General features: G+C 49.3%; 2 protein-coding genes across 14 annotated transcripts; both read right to left on the bottom strand.

The window, feature by feature from the left end:
- Positions 1–451: 451 nt before the first annotated feature.
- DDN (dendrin) lies at positions 452–7,298 on the bottom strand. Of its 8 annotated transcripts, none has more exons than XM_033866823.2 (5): positions 6,495–7,298; positions 6,209–6,298; positions 5,208–5,346; positions 4,280–4,351; positions 452–3,872 (listed from the first exon to the last, which is right to left on the bottom strand). In XM_033866823.2, the coding sequence occupies exons 3-5, from the start codon at positions 5,285–5,287 to the stop codon at positions 2,000–2,002; spliced, it is 2,025 nt and encodes a 674-aa protein (XP_033722714.1). In that variant the 5' UTR covers positions 5,288–5,346; positions 6,209–6,298; positions 6,495–7,298; the 3' UTR covers positions 452–1,999. The 8 variants fall into 8 exon arrangements, with proteins under 8 accessions (XP_033722714.1, XP_033722713.1, XP_033722716.1 ...); XM_033866822.2 differs by having other exon boundaries at positions 6,953–7,298; XM_033866825.2 differs by lacking the exon at positions 5,208–5,346.
- A 346-nt stretch (positions 7,299–7,644) lies between these two features.
- Positions 7,645–21,370, bottom strand: PRKAG1 (protein kinase AMP-activated non-catalytic subunit gamma 1). Of its 6 annotated transcripts, none has more exons than XM_073788735.1 (13): positions 21,264–21,296; positions 18,935–19,011; positions 17,247–17,295; positions 10,345–10,454; positions 10,064–10,145; positions 9,907–9,965; positions 9,721–9,766; positions 9,564–9,618; positions 9,152–9,278; positions 8,878–9,043; positions 8,682–8,719; positions 8,267–8,413; positions 7,645–8,131 (listed from the first exon to the last, which is right to left on the bottom strand). In XM_073788735.1, exons 2-13 carry the CDS (start codon positions 18,959–18,961, stop codon positions 8,027–8,029), a joined length of 1,011 nt encoding a protein of 336 aa, XP_073644836.1. In that variant the 5' UTR covers positions 18,962–19,011; positions 21,264–21,296; the 3' UTR covers positions 7,645–8,026. The 6 variants fall into 6 exon arrangements, 5 of the variants coding, with proteins under 5 accessions (XP_073644836.1, XP_019790064.1, XP_004313163.1 ...); XM_019934505.3 differs by lacking the exons at positions 18,935–19,011; positions 21,264–21,296 and adding exons at positions 11,984–12,169; positions 18,178–18,468; XR_002176240.3 differs by lacking the exon at positions 8,682–8,719 and having other exon boundaries at positions 21,264–21,311.
- Positions 21,371–21,444: the final 74 nt, after the last annotated feature.

The following is a 21,444-nucleotide window of genomic DNA, read 5'->3' as shown; positions in this document are numbered from 1 at the left end:
AGTGACACTGAGATAATTGGAGACCAAAACTATACGCGGTTTGAGAGCGGGCCTGGGGATCTGAACGCTGAGCCTGAGTTGGAGTTGGCAGGACTCCGTGGGGGTGGGGGGCAGAGGCGGGGCCGAGGGCCGGGCCAGGACTCGGAGACTGAGTCTGAGCGAAGCCCCCGCGCCTGCCGAGCCGGCGGCTAAATTTACCCAGGCTGACTCAGCCCTTGCCCGGAATGGGGGGTGGGGGGAGGGCATCGGGGCAATGGGAAGAGCCAGCGGGGGTGGGGTGGGGGGCAAGGAACAGAGAGTCCGGCCTGGGGGAGACAGGGGTGGGCAGGGAGTTTCCATCCAGTAAAGGAGTCTCCTCCACCGCCCACCAGGCGGGAAGGAGCGCCGGAGCCCTGGGGAAGGGACACTATGGGGAGTGGGTCGGTGAAAGGAAGAAGATGCCAAGGCTGGACAAAGGGAAGCTTAGATTTATTGAGCGCCTGCTGTGTACCAGGCACTGTGCAAGGCGCTTTACATACATTATCGCATTAAGTCCTCACAACAACCCTGCGAGGTAGGTGTTTATAAACCCCCATTTGACGGATGAGGAAACTGAGGCTCAGGGAGGTGAAGTGATTTGGCCAAGTTCACATGGCTAGTAAATAGAGACAGAAGAGGTGCCCGAGATCGAAGAAAAAAAAATACTTCAGTGTCTGGGTCCCAAGCCGTTTGGTGTGGATAGTAGTACAAAGAGGGGCTCCGCGCGCTCCAGAGGTCTGCAAGGCCAGAGGCCTGCTCCCGATCTCGCAAGACTGGAGACAGCAAGGCGGGGGACCCGCGCGCAGTAACTAGGGAGCAATTGATTAACTGGCAGTGCCGGGGTTGGAGGGACTCGCGGACTAGCTACCAGGGAAATCCGCGACCTGCGCGCGCCCCGTAGTGGCTACAGCGAGTATCACACCCCACACCTACAGGCTTTTGGGGACCAGCCTCCCTCTTCCTTCCCTGGCTGGTTTCTGGAAGAGGCAGGCATGCAAGACATTCTCAGGGTTCTTTCAGATGGGTGATACCACCTGAGTGGGAAATCGTGGTAACTATTCAGAGCATCACTAAGGAACACTGGGGAGGAGGAAAAGGGGAAGGCCTAAAAAAGTCCCAAGCTGCTCAGCTCAGACCACCACAAACCAGGGACAATGACAAGGCCACCACCCTGCACTGCCTTGGGGATCCTACGCCTAAACCTGAGACTGGAATAGGAGCCCTTGCCCACTTACTCGGCTCTTCTGCAAACACTGCACAGTCTCTTGAATTGAGAGTGAATGCAGGTGTCAAAGAAGCCACCCAGGGACGCTCAGACTCTGTTCACTTATTCCTAACTGTATTGGCTTGGGCAGGGGAGGAGTAGATAAATGCCTCCCCAAGGACTCCAAAACATCAGGGATGGACGTTAGAACTCCCTTGTTTTACATATTACAGGGCCTGGAGAGGGGAGGCGACTTGCCGAAGGTCACCCAGCCAACCAGTGTCAGAGTTGGGATTGGAAGCCAAAACCTGTGACACCAAAGTGAGTCCTCTTCCTGCTTTGCTGGCGGCTTCTGCCAAGGGCCTCTCCGTCACCTGGTCACCTCAGTCCGAAGCCTCTCCATCACCTTCCCCCTCCTGCCCAGAGGCCCTGCCCTGAAGTTGCCCTATGACTATCCCATCCCTGTCCTCCTGCCTTATCCTGCCTAGGCCTCTCTGCTCAGTTCCATGCCTAGTGCGTCGGCCCCTGCTGAGACCTTACCCGAGTGCCCTGAAGACCCTACCAAACGTTAAAGTCTACTGCGCACCCTCACCTCTCCTGAAAAAAAAAAAATCATGAATTGACATATGCTCCCTTTCCTTTCATCTGTGCGCCTTCTATTTTGAGTATGGGAACGGGTATAGGTAAGAGGTACAGGGAAGTCTGTGAGGAAGAAAGGGGACACAAATACAATAAAGGGCCTCTCACTGTCGCTCCCTATTTCCCTGTGGGGTCCCCTTAGTGTCCCTCGCCCCCGAAGAGGACCTCCTCGGTTCGGCTGATGACATCTAGAATCTCTCCGATATTGTCGCTCAGCTCGGCTGCCTTCCCGCCTTCCGGGGGCCCGGTCCGCTTGTTCCGCCAGGAGGCGCCCGAGGCTTCTGTGTCGCTTCCATCAGAAGAGCTGCTATGGACGCTGGGCTCCGCAGCTTCGTCCGAGTCGGAGTCCGGGGCGGTGTGGCGGCGGATGCGAGACACGGCTTCCCGCAGGGCCCCGGCATAGGGCCCCGGGGTCCGCGCCCAGCCCCGGCCTGCGCGCCGCAGGACCGCAGCCACTTCCTCCGAGCCCTCGGCACGGCGCGCGCCTCCCGAAGCCGCTGGGCCTAAGGCTGAGTGCTCTGGGCTACCTGGCTGCGTGGGGGCATCCTGCAGGTTTACTTCGCCGACCGGGAGCCCCAAGATGCGGGAGGCGCGCTCCTCCAGTGAGGAGTCCGCGGACGTCCCGCCCTCAGCTTCGAGCCCACGTCCCCCACCGGGCTGCTGTGAAGGGCGACTGCTCAACAGCAGCTTTCGGCAAGGGGAGGGAAGGACCGCGGCCCCCTCTCCCTCCTCCTTGTTGGGCTTCAGTTGGGTGGGGGCATTCCCCACAAGGCGCGGCACCCCAGCGGGCAAAAGCTGCACATGCTGGTTTCGAGGGGTCGGAACATACTGGGACCGTATCACCACGCAAGTGGCGTCAATGACAAAGACACCTTCCCCACGAGCCGGGCCACGGGAGCTTCGTGGCAGGGTGTGGGGGCGGCGGGTCGCCTTCCAACCCTCCAAGGTCTCGGGTCCGGCCTCCTCTCTATGACCCAGGGACTCCCTCCATCCCGTGCCTCCCGGAGCCCAGGGTCTGGGGAGGGTCTGGCTATGTCGGGGAGGCTGCTTTTTAACGGAGGGCATCCAGCACTTGGGGAGCCAGCTCTGTTCTCTCCCTTCTCTCCCTTCCCCGGAGCCCTTGGGATGGGGCCTGGACCTGGGAGCAGGACGCGGGGGGCTGGGAGTGGCAGGTGCAGACCCCGCAGGAACTGTCTCCGTGCCTGGGTTCCCAGCAGCTTTGGCTTGGGGATGTCCGTCGCTACCACTCTTCAGGCCAGCAGCAGCCAGCCTCAGGCTTCTCTCCGCGGCCACCTTACCGGACTCCAGCCTTGGCCTGGCTGTTCCACAGCCTGGGGATCCCCCCAGGAGACCCCGGCCCTGACGGAGACCCCAGGCCCCTAGGACGTCCCGGTAGATCCGAGGATCTAGCCTCTTCTTTGTGCACCCTCCCTCTGTCCTCGTCGGAGCAGAGGTTGAAGAGGCGGGCGCCTGCGAGGGCTCGGGTCCTCGCTTAGTCCCCAGGGTCCTGTGGGGGCCTTCGTAAGAGGGTGGAGCCACGTAGGGTGGCGGCCGGTCCCAGCGGCGTCGCGGGGCCATTCCGGCAGCACCTCTCAGCAGCAGGTGAGCTTCGTAGCTGGGAGGCCCTGGCCGCCGACCTCCCCAGGGCCCCGCCCACGCCGCCCCTGGATTGCTCTGCGGCTGCGCGGATGGACGGGGCGGTCGCCCCACGGACCCCAGGCGCTCCGGCCGTGAGGGAGCTGGGAGCCCTGCAGGCTGGGCCACCCGAGGGGCGTTCCGAGGCTCCGGGCGGGGCCGACCAGGGGGACTCCTTCGGGCCCCACCAGCCTTGCGCCTTTTTCGCTCAGTCTCCTTGGCCTCCCGCTCCTGCGATGCCGCTTTCCTTTTCTCTTGCTCCCGGGCTCGGGCCTCGGCCGGGGGCCCCGCCCGCCAGTTGGTCGCCTCCTGCAGCACCCTGGAGGCCCAGGGCCGGCGGGGCGGCGGCTCAGGGGATCCCAGGCGCGGCCCACACCTGGGACAATGAGCAGGAACCCAGGTGAGCAGTTTGTGGGGGAAGGGAGCCGAGGTCCGGGGAGCTGGGAGCGTTGCAGCCCACTTGGGGCCGCCTTGTGGAGGGGAGTGTGTGAGTGTGTGCGCGTGTGCACGTGCGTATATGTTAGGGTTGAAGTCGAAGCGGGACTCCTCACCATCTCTCCATACACACTTTAATAGCGTCTGCCCCATCTCACCTGCCCTTTCTCACGCCCACTCCTGTCCCCCCAAACAAACGGGATGAGTCAAGCCCCAGCCCTCGGGATGGGGTGGGGGGAGGCGTGGGAAAGAGAAGGGGGAACAGCAGCCCTGGCTGGTGCCCACGGTAAGGTCCGGACCCCAATCCCTGCCCCACCACTCTCTTCCCCTTACCCCTCCTTCACTCACGTGCGGCTCTGGGGCCCGCGGGCCCAGTGGCTGGCCTGGAAGTCCATGAGCTGTCGAGGAGGGGCGCGGCGACTATAATGACAGGAAATAGTCTTCACTTCGATCACCAGCAGCTTTGATTTCTGCACCCAGAGGCAGCTGCCAGACTCCTCATCCTGGAGCTCCCGGGGGCTATCGGGCCCCTCGGAGAAGAGCTGGCCATCCAGCATCCTGCCCCACCCCACCCCGGCCCCCCACCCTCCCACCCGCCCCGAAAGCCCCCTCCCAGCCCGGGGAGCCGGCGCCCACTGCAGAGCGGCGGGCCCAGCGACTGGGGACTATATATACCCAGGCACACGTGTGTGCCTGTCTGTGTGTGTGCGCGCGCATGTGACACGGCGCGGACGGCTCCGCGCTGCTACCTCCCCCACGTGCACGACCGCCTCCTGGGGCCCGGGATTGGGCGCCCCTTCCCACTGCTCTTGTCCCCCAAGCCTGATGGGACCTGCACGAGTGGGCAGGGGATTTCTTATTCTTGCCAAGCTGACAGCGCCTGCACCCCCGCCCCCATTTCTTCAACCTTCCCGCCGTTTTAACCCTTCATTCTCCTGCTTGTCAGGGTGCCTGACCAGCAGCGTTCTGCCCCTGACTTCCTGCCTCGGACTTCGTTTTCTCCGACAGGGAGGTGATGGGAATGGAACTCAAGGTCTCCGCCTGCCACTCTCTGCTGGTTTCCATGGGGTTGGGGTGCAGGAGGGGCTGGCCCAGGCTGGGGGGGGTTATTTTTAGCGGCAGTGGCGTTCGGGCGCAGAGAGGAGATGAGTAACCAGCTTCCACGCGGTGGAGGGAGGAGGCGGTGGCTTTCACGCAGCCTTTGTGCGACTCTGGGGGAGAGCTGCCTCCAAGCTCAAAAAGGGTCACCCCCCCCCCCACACCCTTAACTCCTTACCCTCTCAGTGCTGTGCTCAGGGCTGCTGGTGCAGCAGGACAGGAGTCTGTCTTAGCCATCGAAGCTGCCCACACTCTCATTCTAAGATGTTTGTCCTTGGGCACCCGTGGAGCCCTCTCCCTGAGGCAGGCTCTCTCCCCTAGTCCAGAAGCGAGGATTTGGGGGGTCATAATGTTCTCAGCCTGAGCTCTGCTCAGCTTTATGGAGGACAGACTAGGGTGCGTACCCACTTGCACCCTCTCAGAGGGTATAGAGGAGGAATGGCGTGCTCCCTTGGCAAAACTAATCCCCTAGCAACTGAAATGATAAAAGTGGGCCCTATTTCCCAGCGTAGATCTCTCCATCACCACTACCACAATGCCTGCTGACTCAACCCCCACCTGAAGTGGTGCTCAAGACCATCACCTTTTAGGCTCATTCTGTCCCGGGGAGGGGGTCGTTGCTTACATCTACATGATCCCTCCCCCCAAGCCTATACCAGGTGTCCCCTGATTCACCATGGTAATGTTAGTGGCAGCACAGCCCACGCCAACCCTTCCATGCAGAGACTTAGCAACCATGCCTGGCAACCATGGCAGCAGTTCCAGTGGAGAGGAGGGGTGCGGGGAGGTGGGAGAAGTGTGTGTATGGCAATGGTTCCTGAAGAAGGGATAATTCGCCTCTCCTGAGAGGAACAGGTAAGAATAGAAGGCTTTGAGGCTCCCAAATTTTGTCCCTTGTCTTTCTTTCTGCTCCATCCTCAGACTCTGAGACTGACTGGTTAGGTTTTTAGGGGGCAACGGGAGACGCAGATCCCCATTTGTTTTCCACCAAAGTATATGCAGCCCTTAGGCACAGACCCTTCCTTTTAAGGTGATGAGCCAGGAGGGTTGTTTTAGGACAGAGACTGACTTACTGAGAACCAGAGAAACAAAACCCAGGCCTCCTGCTCCCTAACATGGACCTTTAGAGTGAACCCAAACATCCCCTATCCCATCCAGTCGACCCCACTTTACACCTACCAGGTGCACCGATGTCTCTTTGCTTGAAGGTGCTTCCTTCCACCCAGGTCCCAACAGAGCCCTAAGGCTTTAAAAGTCCTTGCCTCCTCCCTAGACACAATGGAATGTGACATAAGGAGACATCTGTCCTTTCCACCATTCACCCACCCCCACACAAACATACCCTAATTCTAATAACTTGGAAGCCTCCCTCCCTCAAGGCTGGGAATGTGCTATGAGAGCTGTGAAGGGATGAATGCAGAAGCAGGGGCTTCTCCAAAGCCATGATGCAGCACTGAAAGCTGACCTCTGACCAGTGCCCTGATGCTTCTCTGTGTTCCATCAAGAAGCCTGGTTTGGAGGAACAAGTATGGTATGGCTGGGTTCATCCGAGTTCTTAGGCACAGTGTGGGTAGGGATACACACAGGAGTTACTCTGAAGTTCTTTCAAATCTTGGATAGGAAATGGTTATCATACCTGTAAGGCAGTGGTGAGATGGTACCCAGAATTTGGTTCATAGCCAACAATCTAGCAGTCCTTACAGTGCTCGGTGCTGACTACTGTTTTGGTCCACATGGTTTCAGCACAGGGAAAGGGTCTGATGGGGTGACCATAATCCTGCTGCTCCCCACCCCCCACTCTCCAGCTCATATCTACCTTGGAAGAAAGGGATTTGTGAGTTCAAAGACAGTGCCAGCTCAGCAAAATCCAAAGAGTCCCACCTTCTCTAAGAAAAGTTGAGAGTGGCAGGTCTCTCTGCCTACCTAAAGGAGATCCTCAGTCTGTGATGGGATTTTCCTTGGGTGCCAGCTATGGTCCAGGCAGAGGAGAAAGTGAGGTGGTAAGGAGACTGCAGGAAACAGTTATGAAGAGTGAATTAGAAAGGCAGTAAATCTAGTGTAGTGGTGAAGTGCATGAGCTCTAAAGCAAGACTATTTTGGCTCAAATCCTAGCTCTACTTTTTATTAATGGTGTGTCCCTAGGCTAGTTACTTAGCCTCTCTGTGCCTCAGTTAAAAGAAAAAAAAAATCTGTAAAACTGAAATAGTATCTACTATTGTTCTGAGGATTAGTTGAAGTAATATATGTAAAGCACTGAGAATGGTGCCTGGCACACAGCTTTATATATATGTGTGTGTGCTATTATTGTTGTTATTAATGATGAGCTGGAGAAGCCACATGAAGTAGGAAGGCTGGAGTAGTAGTGTCTATCAACTACAAAAATCAAACACTGAAATACCATGAAGAGGCTCCTGTCATTTTAATTAGGTTTGCCACAAAAAGCAATAACCTCAGCTAACCGCTCTGCCCTCCCCCTCCACCTGAGTCTCATCTCCCTTCATATGCATACAGCACAGGAACCCAAAGGCCCTCCTCCCCATGATCCTCCCCACTCCCATTATGGGAAGAAATGCCATTAAATGGACTCAGCCTCCTCCATACAGCATGAAACAGGATGAATAAAAATATCTTTATGAAGAGTTTTGTTGTGTCCATTATCTTAGGGTGGAGTCAGGGACAGAGATAGAGGCAAAGGCTGGGTGAGGTCTGGGGATCTCTCAGAGATCAGAATTTGCCTGAGAAGCACAGAAAGGGGGCTATGTCTAAGTGGGCAGGGAGCAGGCTGAAAGATTTCCTCAAGGGTGAGGATAAGGACAGCTAAAAATCCATTCTCCTTCCTCCCCCACACCTTCCCTCACTCCCATGTAGAAGGGTAGGGAGCTCCCGGGCAGGGAACAGAGTCCCAATTCTCTAAAGTTCTCGTCTCTGGTTCCCAGAGCTTTGGGCAGGCAGTGAGTGGGGCATAACCGCTGGTGCTGCATGACCCCTTCCCCCGGCTCAGGGCTTCTCTCCGCCTGTGAGCACCAGGGCCTGCAAGATGTCAGACAGTGATACAATTCCCTTGACCACATCATTCTCATCCACCACTACAAGTCGGTGAACCTGCACAGAGCAATAAGGAAGGGAGAAAGGGATGTTTAGTGCCAGCCTCAGTTAAGGTGAGCCCTTCAGCCCCTACCCTCCATGCCAAACCGAAGCTGCTACCCCCAGCACCTTTTGGGTTGCTGGCTCCCCTACCTCTGCTTCTACCAGCCTGTTGATGATGGTTTCCAGAGTCTCATGCAGGTAGCACTTGAGGACACCCTCAAAGTGATGCGATCGATGTTGCAGGGCTTTGGTCACTGACACATCTAGGTTGTTGTAGGTCTTCTCTGCTGCCAGATTCTGGGGAGAGAGAGAAACATTCATGCAGGGAAGCAAGGGAGCCGGCCCGCAAACTCCGAGCCCACCCAACCTCACCAGAGTGATTTAGGGTAGCTGTCAGCCATGCCCACAAGCCATACCCAGCTCATTCAATTCCTTTTCAAACAGGATTTGAAAGCTTGGAAACTTCTAAAACCCTCAGGTCCCAGAAGAGACTCTCTTCTTCTCCCTCTCCACATCCAACACCCCACCCCTTTCCCTGCCTCCCAGCACCTCCACAATCACTCACGATAACATCAAACTTGGAGTAGATGTCCACCACACGCCCTAGGGGGACAGAGGCAGCTCAGCAAGGAGGATCTGGCATCCAAGGCTCCCCCTGCCTATAGAATCACCCTCCGGGCTGAGCTGAGGGGACAGCAGATTTTCCCACAGCCTCCCTGGCTTCCCTGGAGCCCTCCCTCTCCTTTTGCCCAATCTCTCACCTTTCTCATCCACCACTGGCAGGGCTGAGACTCGGTGCTGTACAAAGATGCCCAGAGCCACGTAGACGGGGGTAGTAGTGCGGACCATAGCAATGTTAGCATAGGTGCCAATCTGTAGCTCTTCCAGAGACTTAGACATGAACTCTGGCTTGGGGAACTCAGTGATCTGAGGAAATAACCATCATCTTGATTTTTTTCAAGGCCCCTCAAACCACCTTTGGATACCCCTCCGACAAGTATGTAAGAAGTAAAAACTGGGCCGAGGAGCACTTACAAACAACTTGAGGAATTTGAGGATGCGCTTGTGGGTAAGGATGTACAAGGTGTTGCCTGATTCCGGGTCAATAACTGGCAGCCTGTGGATCTTGTTTCGAATTAATGAAGAGACAGCATCAAACAAGCTGTGGGAAGGTAGGGGATAATGATAAGTTCCACAGTGCTGGGCCTGAGGGTGGTTAAATAGCTCCTTAGAGTTTGTTTATAAACAGGTGGTTGGGGGAGAGGAGCAGTGTTCAGACTAGACCTAAATAAGTGTGTGTGTGTGTGTGTGTGTGTGTGTGTGTGTGTGTGTGTGTAGTGTAGTGTCTTGCCTCTCTTCTGCCCTTGGATCTTTGGGTATCTACGGCCTTAGCTATGATGATGGCAAGGCTCTTTCCCCTCTGGACAAATGGTTAGCTGGAACTCACCTGGCATTAGGAGAAATGCAGACAAGTGGTTTAAAGGAGTCCTGTAGGTACACCTCTGAAGGGAAAAGGGAGGTTCACAAAATACCACCATGAAAAACTGTTTCCCAGGAAACTTTCCATCCCTTTATCCTTTTACAACCCCCAGTTCTCTACATACCTCTCCAAGTTTCTATCTTGTGTTCTTCTAGCTCATAGATCTGAACCTGAAAGCAGAAGCAACAGAACTTGAGACTTGATCTCCCTGCTTCACTAACCCCTTGTAGTTTGTTTGGAAGAAAGGAAATGAGAATGAGGGACTCTGGGCAGGGAAAGTGGTTTTGGTCATTGAGCTAAGGCTCCTTACCAGGGCTGATTTATAGTAGCGGTGCAGAATATTGATGAAATCAGTGATGGTCAGCATGCCTAGGGGCCAAGATAAGAGCCCTCAGCACTGCTCAAAGCTTCTCTCCCTGCCCAGCACAAGATGCCAGTAAAACTGTGTTCCAACAACTTCTGCTTACCCACAAAACTTTGCTTCTTACTATCCCACAAAGGCGCAGCTCGGACACCATTAGTCACCAAAGCAAAGAAAGCTTTCTTCACCTGTAGTGAAAGAGCAACAGTCACAAAGGAAAATTCCCAGGGGGCAGGATTTTAACAGAATAGGAATTGGGTATGCTGGGGAAAACATGAGCCCAACCCCATAGAAGGACAAGGGTATTAGCCTTGGGATGAGGTAGGATGAGAGGTATTGAACCAGAGGCTCCAAGGAAGGGGGAAGGGAAAAGAGGATTTCACCTACCTGAAGGGAAGTATCAAATACAACCAATTTTGAGCTTGTGGGAATCAGGTCATAGCAGCGATGAGACTTCATGAAGGAAGTATACACGCTATTGTTGGATTCTGGAGTCTCTGCATAGGGTGGGAAAGTTAGTAGCTTCCTTCCATGCAACAACTCACAATCAAAAGAGGCAGAAAATAAAAGTATTGTAGTTGCTCAAATATTTACAGCATGATTTTATAAGGCCCCCTATTCTGTTTTGTTCCTATTGTTCCCACAGAACCTGGATAAACCCCTTCGAAACCATTTCATCCAACCCCACCCCCAGGTAGAACTATATAATCTATTGGCTCCTTAGCCAAAAGATGGCTGACTAAAACAGAAAGTCTGTAATACTTTCACTAACCTGTTCTAGGCTAAAAGCTTTTTTTCTCATCCTTAACTCATTTTCCTTTTCATATATTTAGCACATTTTCACTTGTTCTCTTTTCTCAATTAAGATGTAATTAAGCTTCTTAAAATCCAAGTAAACTTCTTAAAATTCTTCTAAGACCCACAGATGAGAAAGTCATGGTCCAAGTTGGGCCATTTCAGAACAACACTAAGTTAAAGCCCAGTGCTCAATCAACCTGGCCCAAAACAACCTGAGAGTCCATCTTGGGATGACCGTGTGAATCAGAAATCATCCCACCTACTCTAGACAAATGAGAGACCCTGGCTGGGTTTACCTTTCCATTCCCCTGATTTTAACTGCTTGCTCTCAACTGGAGAAGCAAGCCTCAAAATAATAGCCCAAATGTGCTACATAGTATGCTATGTGTACTTAAAAATATTACACCATCTAATCTGCAGGGCAAATAAATATTGCCCTCATTTTTCAGCTGAGAAAACAGGTGGAAAGCAGCAAAAAAAAAAAAAAACTGCTCAAGGTCATACCATTAGTAACAAGAAAGACTCAAACACGGATCTACCTGATTCCAAAGTTCACGCTCTTAAATCCTATGCCAGTTGTTTGTTTTTAATTTTTTACCAAAGTTATACAGGTACAGAGTTTAAAGAGTCAAATACTTCTACAAATTTTGTTAAGAAAAACTGCAGTCCCTAGCACCCACCTCCCTGTACGACCCCTCCCCAGAGATGAGACCTCTTTTAGCTGAGTATTTTGGTACTTATTTCTATGTCTATAAATAACATGCTTATATTGCTACCTTTTTTGTTCACTTTTAGGCATTAACTATTATCATGCAAGGAAGATGAGAGGCATTATCTATTATCATGCAAGGAAGATGAGAATTTTCAATTCTCTTTACTACCAGGACCCCATTATAAACATGCACCTCTCATCACTCCGTTCTCCCAGAAGTTAAACTGTACGGTTGGTTACATCAGTATTTAAATAATTTTGACTAAATATTCATTATTCAGAGCTAAGTCAAGTAGTAAAGTCTGATTTTTTTTTTCTTTCACAACTTTTTGTTTTCCTTGGAGTTAATAACTGTCTTGTCTTTTTGTTTGCTTAGTTCTCTATGCATAATACTTATAACTAATTCAATCCCCAAACTCTTTACCAATTGTTTAAATCTCCTTTCAAGAAGTTCAGAAGCATGAGATAGTCTAACAATTTAAACTACCCAAAGAAGTCTCTCTGGAGCCTTCTGACCTGCTCAGATCTGGGCTGGTGTGCCTGGTGTGCACTGCTGTCATCCTTAGATCTTCCTTCATCACCATCCAGGGGAGCCAGCCCTTTCACGTCTCTCCTGTACTGGCACTCCTGTGTCCTGTATCCCATGTTTTCATCTTTTTTGATTACTCCCTGTTTTGGTGGAGCACATCTTCCAGTAGCTTCCTGAGAAAGGGTGCATGGGAAGTAAATTTTTTGAGACCTTGTAGCCTGCAGATATCTTTATTTTACCCTCATCTTTGAATTATAATTTGGCTGGATATAGAATTCTAGGTTGGAATTTATTTTCCTGCAGAATATTGAAGGCACTGCTTCATTGCCTTCCAGCTTCTGGTGCTGTTGAGAGTCCGGAGTCCCAGGCAATTCTGATTCCTTGTGTGTGACTTGTTTTTTTCTCTTTGGAAACTCAGGATCTTCTCTTTGTTCCCAGTGTTCTGAAATCTCATGATGATTGTGCTTTGGGTGGGACAGTTTCACCCATTGTGCTGAATATTCAATGAGTCCTTTCAACATGAAAGCTAATGTTCTTCAGTTCCAGGAAATGTTCTTGAATTGCTTCCTTGATTGTTTCCTTCCCTCTGTGTTGTCATTTTTCTCTTTCTGTAACTCCTATTATTTAGATATTGGACTTCCAAAAACTGATCCTTTAAGGTTTGTTTTTGTTGTTTTTGTTATTGTTTTTAAAATACAGTAGTCCCCCCCTTATCCAAGGTTTCACTTTCCACAGTCTCAGTTACCCGAGGTCAACCCTAGTCTGAATATTAAATGGGAAATTCCAGAAATAAACAATTCATAAGTTTTAAATTGCACGGCATTCTGAGCAACATGATGAAATCTCTTGCCATTAAGCTCAGTTCCAGCCCTGGGCGTCAATCGTCCCTTTGTCCAGCATATCCCGCCCGTTAGTCACTTAGTAGCCATCTCAGTTATCAGATTGTCGCTGTATCACAGTGTTTGTGTTCAAGTAACCTTTATTTTACTTAATAATGGCCACAGAGCACAAGAATAGTGATGCTGGCAATTCGGATATATAAAACTGAAGCCCCAAAGTGCTTCCTATAAGTGAAAAGGTGAAAGTTCTTGACTTAATAAGGGAAAGAAAAAAAATCATATGCTGAGATCTATGATAAAAATGAACCTTCTGGACTTCCCTGGTGGCGCAGTGGTTAAGAATCCGCCTGCCAAGGCAGGGACATGGGTTCAATCCCTGGTCTGGGAAGATCCCGCATGCCACAGAGCAACTAAGTCGGTGTGCCACAACTACTGAGCCTGCACTCTACAGCCTGTGAGCCACAACTGCCAAGCCCATGTACCACAACTACTGAAGCCCGCACGCCTAGAGCCTGTGCTCAGCACCAAGACAAGCCACCGCAATGAGAAGCCTGCATACTGCAATGAAGAGTAGCCCCCGCTCGCCGCAACTAGAGAAAGCCTGCGTGCAGCAACGAAGACCCAACGCAGCCAAAAATAAATAAATAAAGATAAAATGTTAAAAAAAAAAAAAGAATCAGCATAAACACAATTCACTGATAAAAAAAAAGGATGAATCTTCTATCTGTGAAACTGTGAAGAATGAAAAAGGAATTCATGCTAGTTTTGCTGTCGCACTTCCAACTGCAAAAGTTGTGGGGTCAGTGTGTGATAAGGGCTTAGTCAAGATGGAAAAGGCATTAAATTTGTACAATAAGATATTTAGAGGCAGACAGACCGACCAACCCCATTCACATAACTCTTAATATATGTTATAACTGTTCTATTTTATTATTAGTTACTGTTGTTAATCTCTTACTGTGCCTAATTTGTAAATTAAACTTTCATAGGTATTTATGTATGTATAGGACAAAAACATAATATATACAGGGTTTCATAGTATCTGCTGTTTCAGGTATCCACTGGGAGTCCTGGAATGTATACCCCGAGGATAAGGAGGTACTAACTACTGTATCTTTTCTCTCCTACTTTCCTCTTCTTTGATTTTTTCTTTTCCTTTATAGTTTATTACAAGATATTGAATACAGTTCCTTGTGCTATACAGTAGGACTCTGTTGTTTATTTTATATATAGTAGTTTATATCTGTTAATCCCATACTCCTAATTTATCCCCCTCCTTTCTCCTTTGGTAACCATAAGTTTGTTTTCTATGTCTGTGAGTCCACTTCTTTGATTTCTAATTCTACTTTATGAGAGATTTCTTCAACTTGATTTTCCACACCTCCTACTTAGTTTAAAATTTTTGCTATTGTATTTTTAATTTCCAAGAGCTCCTTTTTTGTTTTCTGAAAACTGCTTTTCTTAAAAAAATTACTTCCTATACTTGTTTCATGGTGGAAATATTCTTCATCTGAGTATGCATTAATGTTAATTTTTTTAATTTATTTTTAATAAATTTATTTATTTATTTACTTTTGGCTGCACTGGGTCTTTGTTGCTGCATGCGGGCTTTCTCTAGTCGTGGTGAGCAAGGGCTACTCTTCATTACGGTGCGCGGGCTTCTCATTGTAGTGGTTTCTCTTGTTGCGAAGCATGGACTCTAGACACGCGGGCTTCAGTAGTTGTGGCACGCCGGCTCAGTAGTTGTGGCTCACAGGCTCTAGAGCGCAGGCTCAATAGTTGTGGCGCACGGGCTTATCTGCTCTGCAGCATGTGGGATCTTCCCGGACCAGGGATCGAACCCGTGTCCCCTGCACTGGCAGGCAGATTCTTAATCACTGTGCCACCAGGGAAGTCCATTAACGTTAATTTTTAAAGTTCTCTTCTCTATGCATTGACTTTTCCCTTCTGTTGCTTTTTTTCCTGTTTGTTTGTTTTTTTCCATTTGTGGGGGGCAGTTTGGATCACTTTTTTCAAGTTACAGGCTTTCTTTAGATGTCTGGTAATCCTTGGTTTAAAGGAGGATTCAAGCCATATTTTAAGAGTGGAGTCTTTTTTTTTTTTTGCGGTACGCGGGCCTCTCTACGCAGGCCTCTCACTGTTGTGGCCTCTCCCGTTGCGGAGCACAGGCTCCAGATGCGCAGGTTCAGCGGCCATGGCTCATGGGCCCAGCCACTCCGCGGCATGTGGGATCTTCCCGGACCGGGGCACGCACCCGTGTCCCCTGCATCAGCAGGCGGACTCTCAACCACTGCGCCACCAGGGAAGCCCAAGAGTGGAGTCTTTAGAGCTGATTAGAAGCTCTATGTCTGTAAATGAACCTTGTTGACGGTGAACCATTTAGATGGGGAACACTCAGTACTTACATTTATAGGGCTTTCCCCTCAATGGGATTCTGAAGACAAGGATTATTCATGCAATTTTGTGCTTGGAGGATGAAGTCTTTTCTATTAGCACTCTGAAAACCGAATGGGGGAAAAGGGCTGGGGTCTCAGCATCCAGTATGGTTCACTTCATGCTCCTGTTTTCAGCGCAGTACCTCTGCCTTCAACTGGGCCGGCGCCCCTTTCCATACCTCCAGTCTTTGCCAAAGTTGGGATGGGAGTTTCCCAGCTGCACTCAGTGGGGGAGGGAGTCTTGGGATCTGACTGCTTCTTAGACCTTCAATGCTTTTGGGCCTTCCTCACTGCTAGTTTATAATTCAGTTTTCTCAGGTCTGCTAAGTCACTTACCACACTTCTGTCTGCTTTCCAGCTTCCAAAAATTCATCGCTATTATCTCCTCTCTTGTTCTCCCTATTCTGATGGTTTTGTACCTTTTAAAAAAAATTCCTTCATGGTTTTAGTGGCTTTTTGTGAAGGAGCGAAAGTAGATGCATGTATTCAATCCACCATCTTTAACTGGAAGGCCACCATTGTTCCTCAAATTTGAAAACTCACAGACTCCCAAGAAGACTCCCATGTCTTTTGACACCAGTTTAAGACATGCTACACTGACAGTTAAATACCACCATTCCAGGCTACAGGCCTACAAACATATTTGACTTGGTTTTCCCAGGATTTTTAAAATAATTTAAATCAGTTGCCCAATTTACACAAATCTGGAGATTTACATAAAAATCCAAACTCTCAATTTCTTTTCATAATCAGAAGATCTTACAAAAGTAGGTTGTGAATTCCCAAATAGTAGCAATTGACCAGACCTGGATAGTTGCTGCCTCCTTTTAGATGCAACGAGATCTACAGGTTATTGTAGTCATACGCAGCTCACGTCACTGCTTGATCCATGGAGGCAATTTGAGTGTCTTACCCCTGCCTCAGTTGGTGCTAATGTGAATGCACTCAGAAACACAAAATGAGCACTGATATCATGGGGCAGTACTCAATTATGAAGAATCATCTAGGTAATTCAAAATATGACTATATTAACTTTTTTGGATACCAACAACATGAAAACAGAACATTTAAAAAATTCTTGTGGAGAACTCACGGACCTTTAATAATATGTCCTAGGATCTCATCCCATATTTCAATCCTCTGAGAAAGTGTGTACTCCTAATGCCAATAAACATGTCCTAGGAAGACTAGGAGTGTTCCTGGGCAAAATTCTTTACCAGAGATGCCTATAAATTTTGCTTCTTTCTAGATGACCTAGGGTTGAACCATTCCATTCTAACCAAGTATTTGGGCAGGTGCTGGAATTGCCTTCTCCTGTGCCCTGAATTTTAGGGTTTAGTGCCTCTATTTCTAGATTAGTTCTAAGGGTTTCAAGTCCCTTCTATAATTTCTTGTGTATACTCAGTGGTTTTAGTGAGATCGCTGTATGATGAAATCCTAGTGGCTTTGTTTCTGGGCTACTCAGAACATACCAGGGACTTTTTATTTATTTATTTTTTTTGCAGTATCAAGTCATTTATTCATTCACTATTCTTTCTTTCTTTCTTTCTTTTTTGGCCGCACGGCACGTGGGACCTTAGTCCCCCAACCAGGGATGGAACCTGCACCCCCTGCATTGGAAGCACAGAGTCTTAATCACTGGAGCACCAGGGAAGTCCCTACCAGGGACTTCTAAACCATGGTTAGCCAGCCCAGAGTTGCCTATGGAAGTTTTCCCTGTACCTCAAAAGTTTCTCTCAGGTGGTATGCCAACTGAGGATATTAATCATCCTCACCCTGCCCAAGATTTATTCCTAGGTGATCTTGCCAAATCACTGTTCCTGATTTATGTGGTTTGGCACATTATCTGGCCCAGCTTTGATCTTCCCAGGGAAGACTCCGGGAGAAATTCAAAAGCACTGCTGAAGACAAATCAGGATTGGGCTACTGGTATGAAACTGGTTCTCATACCAGTTTCCTTTCTTCAGTAAACTTACCTTGAGGATGCTCATTTTCCAGAGCTGAGTAGTTATCTGAAGAAGTGACCTGGAGAGACAGAGGAACAAAGATTCAGCCTATCTTAGGCTCCATCCATTTGAGCCTAGCAACATTAGGGAAAGGGCTGGTTAACTAATGACTTCCTTGTCTTTCAGAAATATTATCTCATTTAATCTTTATAATAACCCTGAGGTGAATACTATTATTAGCCTTATTTTCACAGATTAGGAAACTTAGGTTCAAGAAATATTAAGCAACCTGCCCAAGGTCGCATGGCTGGCAAAGGGTGGAATGGGGATTTGAATACAGATCTGTGCTGTTCCAAAGCTCATGCCCTTATATACTACCTTGCCTAATGAAACATTAGGTCTTAAAAGCTGAGACTAGAAAATATGAGCTTAAGGTTGGCCCCACAACACTCTCACAGACCTATTTTATAAAAATAGGGAAGCCAGAGAGACAATACTGCTTTCCCCCAAACAGTCACTAAGCATAGTTGTGGGCACCTGAGTCACTGACGTACCCCTTACCATGAGAGGGGGCCACATCTGGGGAGGATCCCAGCAGCTGACTACCAGAGAGAGTCAAAGTTTGAATGACTGAGGGGTAGATAAGAAGGATAAATGTTCTGAAACTAGGGAACTGAGTCCTCTCAGCACCCTTGTGAGTCAAAGGCTGCTATAGCCCAGAGGGTGCTGGTTTTCCAAGTTTCCTTGTTCATGACAGTCTGAGATTAGAAAGTGCTTTGAATATAGAGAAACCTTCAGAACCATCTCTGTGCTCCCTCAAGTGGGAACATTTGGAAATTTCATTGTTATCTAGGAACCCAGGAGAGATCATGATAATTTTTGTCGGCTGGAATCAACAGTTTTGCCTCTATTTTGCTCTGTCTGGGTAATATCCCCAAACTAACTTAAAGTCATACTTTACCTCCACAGCTGCTGTAGTGACATGAAGTTAAAGGCCTTGGCTTGAAGCTGGGAGGTTGGCTGGTAAACAGGGTCGAGTTGGCAGGACAGCCCTAAACTTCCCTCCTCTAATGGGCCAGGGTGTGGGCAGGGGATAATCTCCCTCTCTTCTGTCCGGGCAGCATAAGGCTATCAGCATGGCCCGGCATTTTGGCAAAACTGTCGGAACAACAGCCTCATCACTTCTAAGTGGGAAAGAGGTCTGTTTAGCAGTAAAGCAGTCTTACAAAGATCTATACAGAGACACAGAAACAGCTACTTCTGTAGAAATTATTGTACCCAGCGTATGATACCTATTTACTGCACTGTGCTACAGTTATTTTGTTCGTTATCTATCCAAACAGACTGTAAATTCCTGGAAGCCTGGAACTATCATATAGTTCTTTGTATCACTCCCTCATACCACGTAGCATGGGGGTTTGCATATAACTCGCAACTGTTTTGTTTTTTAACTCTCAAATTGATAATGATACACACTGATATGAACAGAGAGACCTAAGATTAAGTTACAGAGAGAGAAGAGAGACATACAGCTAAACAGAGACACAGATACCTACATAAGAGAGTCAGACACAATTGAATATGACTTTATCTTTCTGCCTGTTTCTCCACACAAGAGTGGGATAATTATGTCCACTCTCTCTACATTTAATAACATAGGGGACTTGTGCAAAATACTATTTTTAGAGACACACCCTAGATCTGACACACAGACTCACAATTTCTTCCAAACTCCTGATCCACATTTTCAGTTGTTTGCTGCACCACCACAGATGTCACAGGGACTCCTCAAATGCTTCAATACAAAACAGAACAGCATCTGTCCCTCCAATCCTATTATTCTTACTGTGGGTCCCACCTTTGTTTTTGCACTGCTGTCTTCCCTGATGCCTAGAACTGTGGTCTTGATTCCTCCAAGAACAAGCTATGCCAACATGTCTGCTTAGAATGACAGAGCAGGGCATGACCTAAACTCATCCTTAACATCTATCAGCTAAGCTGCTATGTTAGAAATGCCTCAAAGCCATCTCTCTCCTTTCCACTTTCACAGCTTTAACTTAGCCTTTTACATCCCACTTCTATAGCATTCTCTGAGCTGGTCTCCCTGCCAGTTTAGAGAAGAGGAAGTCTATTTCCTCTTCAATTTGTCTTTCATGCTGTCACCAAGTTCTCTCACCAAGCATCTCAGGTTCGGAAGGGACTTTCAACTCCAGCAACCAAGAACTCACTACTTTCTGAAGCAGCTTCATCCATTTACAGAAAGCCGTTAGGAATATTCCTAAAGTACACTCACTACCTTGCTCATGAATCTTCCATGGGTCCTCTTATTACAAAACAAAGTTCAAACTTAATGTGGCATGCAATATCTTCAACCTGACCCCAGCCTACTTTTCCATTTTCCAGTCATTTCTCCAACTGTGACCAAAATCCAAAGCTCCGGCAACATCAAGCCACTGGCTCACCCCAATTAATCTCTACATGCCCCAGTTTCTATGCCCTTGCTCACACTGTTCTCTCAACCTGCAATGCCCTCTCGTGGGCTGACAGCAATTTCTCCCTCCTCTATGCTGCCACGGTCCTTTTTCTGCATCTTGATGCTAGCATTTATTACAGTCTACCTTAAATAACAGCTGTCACTGACTTGCCCTCACCCCCACTCCAGTTAGGCTAAGCATTTTCAAAGCAGGAGTTTTCCTTTTTCTTTATTTTATTCAATTAATTTATTTATTTATTGGCCAAGACACGTGGCCTGCGGTATCTTAGTCCCCCCACCAGGGATCAAACCCAGACCTGGCAGTGAAAAGGCTGAGTCCTAACCACTGGACCGCCAGGGAACTCCCTTTTTTTTTTTCTTTTCAAAACTATTTCTATTCCAAAAACCTAATCCAGTACATAAAGTATGAGGGCTAAATCAGAAAACCTATATTAAAATGCTTTGTAAACCATAATATATTTATAAGTAAGTAAAAAATAATGTTATTTTGAATTTAATGGAATCAGAACTTTCATTCTTGTTCAAAATTCTCTTAATCTGTAAGAACTTACTCCCTTGCCTGGGTGACCAGCTGCAAATCATTTTACCACTTTGGTCTGGTTTCTTCTTTATAACCTTAGGGACATGACCTCTCCGCAGGCAAACAAAGGGTACAGTAAGGGAATGACCCTGGGCGTGTAACTGATCCAAAGAAAGGTGAACCTGCAGCCCTCACACAACTACAGTAGCAGATGATAAAAACCAAGGTAGTTAGAGTTACTCTGCCTGACAAAGGATACATGGAGGGAAGTGAATGGGCAGGGTTCCAGAGTACTAGACAAAGGCTCCTGAGAGTGAGGATGGGTCCAAACAGGTAGTAGGCAACCTGCAGCAACTCTGGGAGGATGACAGGGACCTGCCACAATCCGTCAGTGCGTGCCTGCCAAGAAGGAGCTACGCCAACACACCTGCTCAGAATCGCAGAGCAGGGCGTGACCTAAACTAGATCAGGGACACAGTGGCCTCTAACACTGAAAGGGTCCCTCCTTCGGGGAAACCCCACTTTTCAGTCTCATTAAGGGTATGTTACCTCGCTGGACACCTCAATGCAGTATAAAAGTCTTTCAGACGTCCCTCCTGCCAAGGACTGCATGAATCACACTCACACAACTGGGGACCAGGTGCTACCTGCAAGCGGGGGTCCCTCGGAACCCCCTGCTTCACCCAGGAAAGCTGGCTCACAACCCTTCTCTCTCAGGCAAACCTCCGAAGGGCCCGAGGCGCTAAAAGGAAAGGAGGCCCGATATCGCCAAGGCGTGCGTAGGTTCCAAGGAGGGAGCTAGGAGTCACTGCCCGCTCGGGCTAAAAGTACCACGGACCGAAGGCAGGCACGGGCGCGGCCCAGTCCTAGGAGATGCACTCAGCGAAGGAGCGGAGGAGCAGGGTCACGGGATAGGACTGACACCCTGCTTCTCGGTTACTGGGCACCAGAGCCGGCCCCGGCCTCCCCGTCCCCTGACGGGGGGGGTCTCAAGCTCCACGGCGCCCTCCCGCAGCCCTCCCGCGCTCCTCACCGCTTCCATCGCGACAGACGCCGGCTGGGTTCGTTCGCTTTAGGAAGCTTGCCCGGGGAGGGAGGCGGGGAAGGTCCCGCCCCACGTCCGGTACCGCGACGCCACTTCCGCCTACGTCAGGACTGACGCAAGCCAAGGGCGGAAGGCCAGGAGCTGACCCTTCCGGCGTAGCCTGGACTCC

The sequence above is a fragment of the Tursiops truncatus genome, chromosome 11 (assembly GCF_011762595.2).
Source record: "Tursiops truncatus isolate mTurTru1 chromosome 11, mTurTru1.mat.Y, whole genome shotgun sequence".
Taxonomy (NCBI): domain Eukaryota; kingdom Metazoa; phylum Chordata; class Mammalia; order Artiodactyla; family Delphinidae; genus Tursiops; species Tursiops truncatus.
The sequence above is the reverse complement of the archived record's forward strand: the minus strand, read 5'-3'. Positions and strand labels throughout refer to the sequence as shown.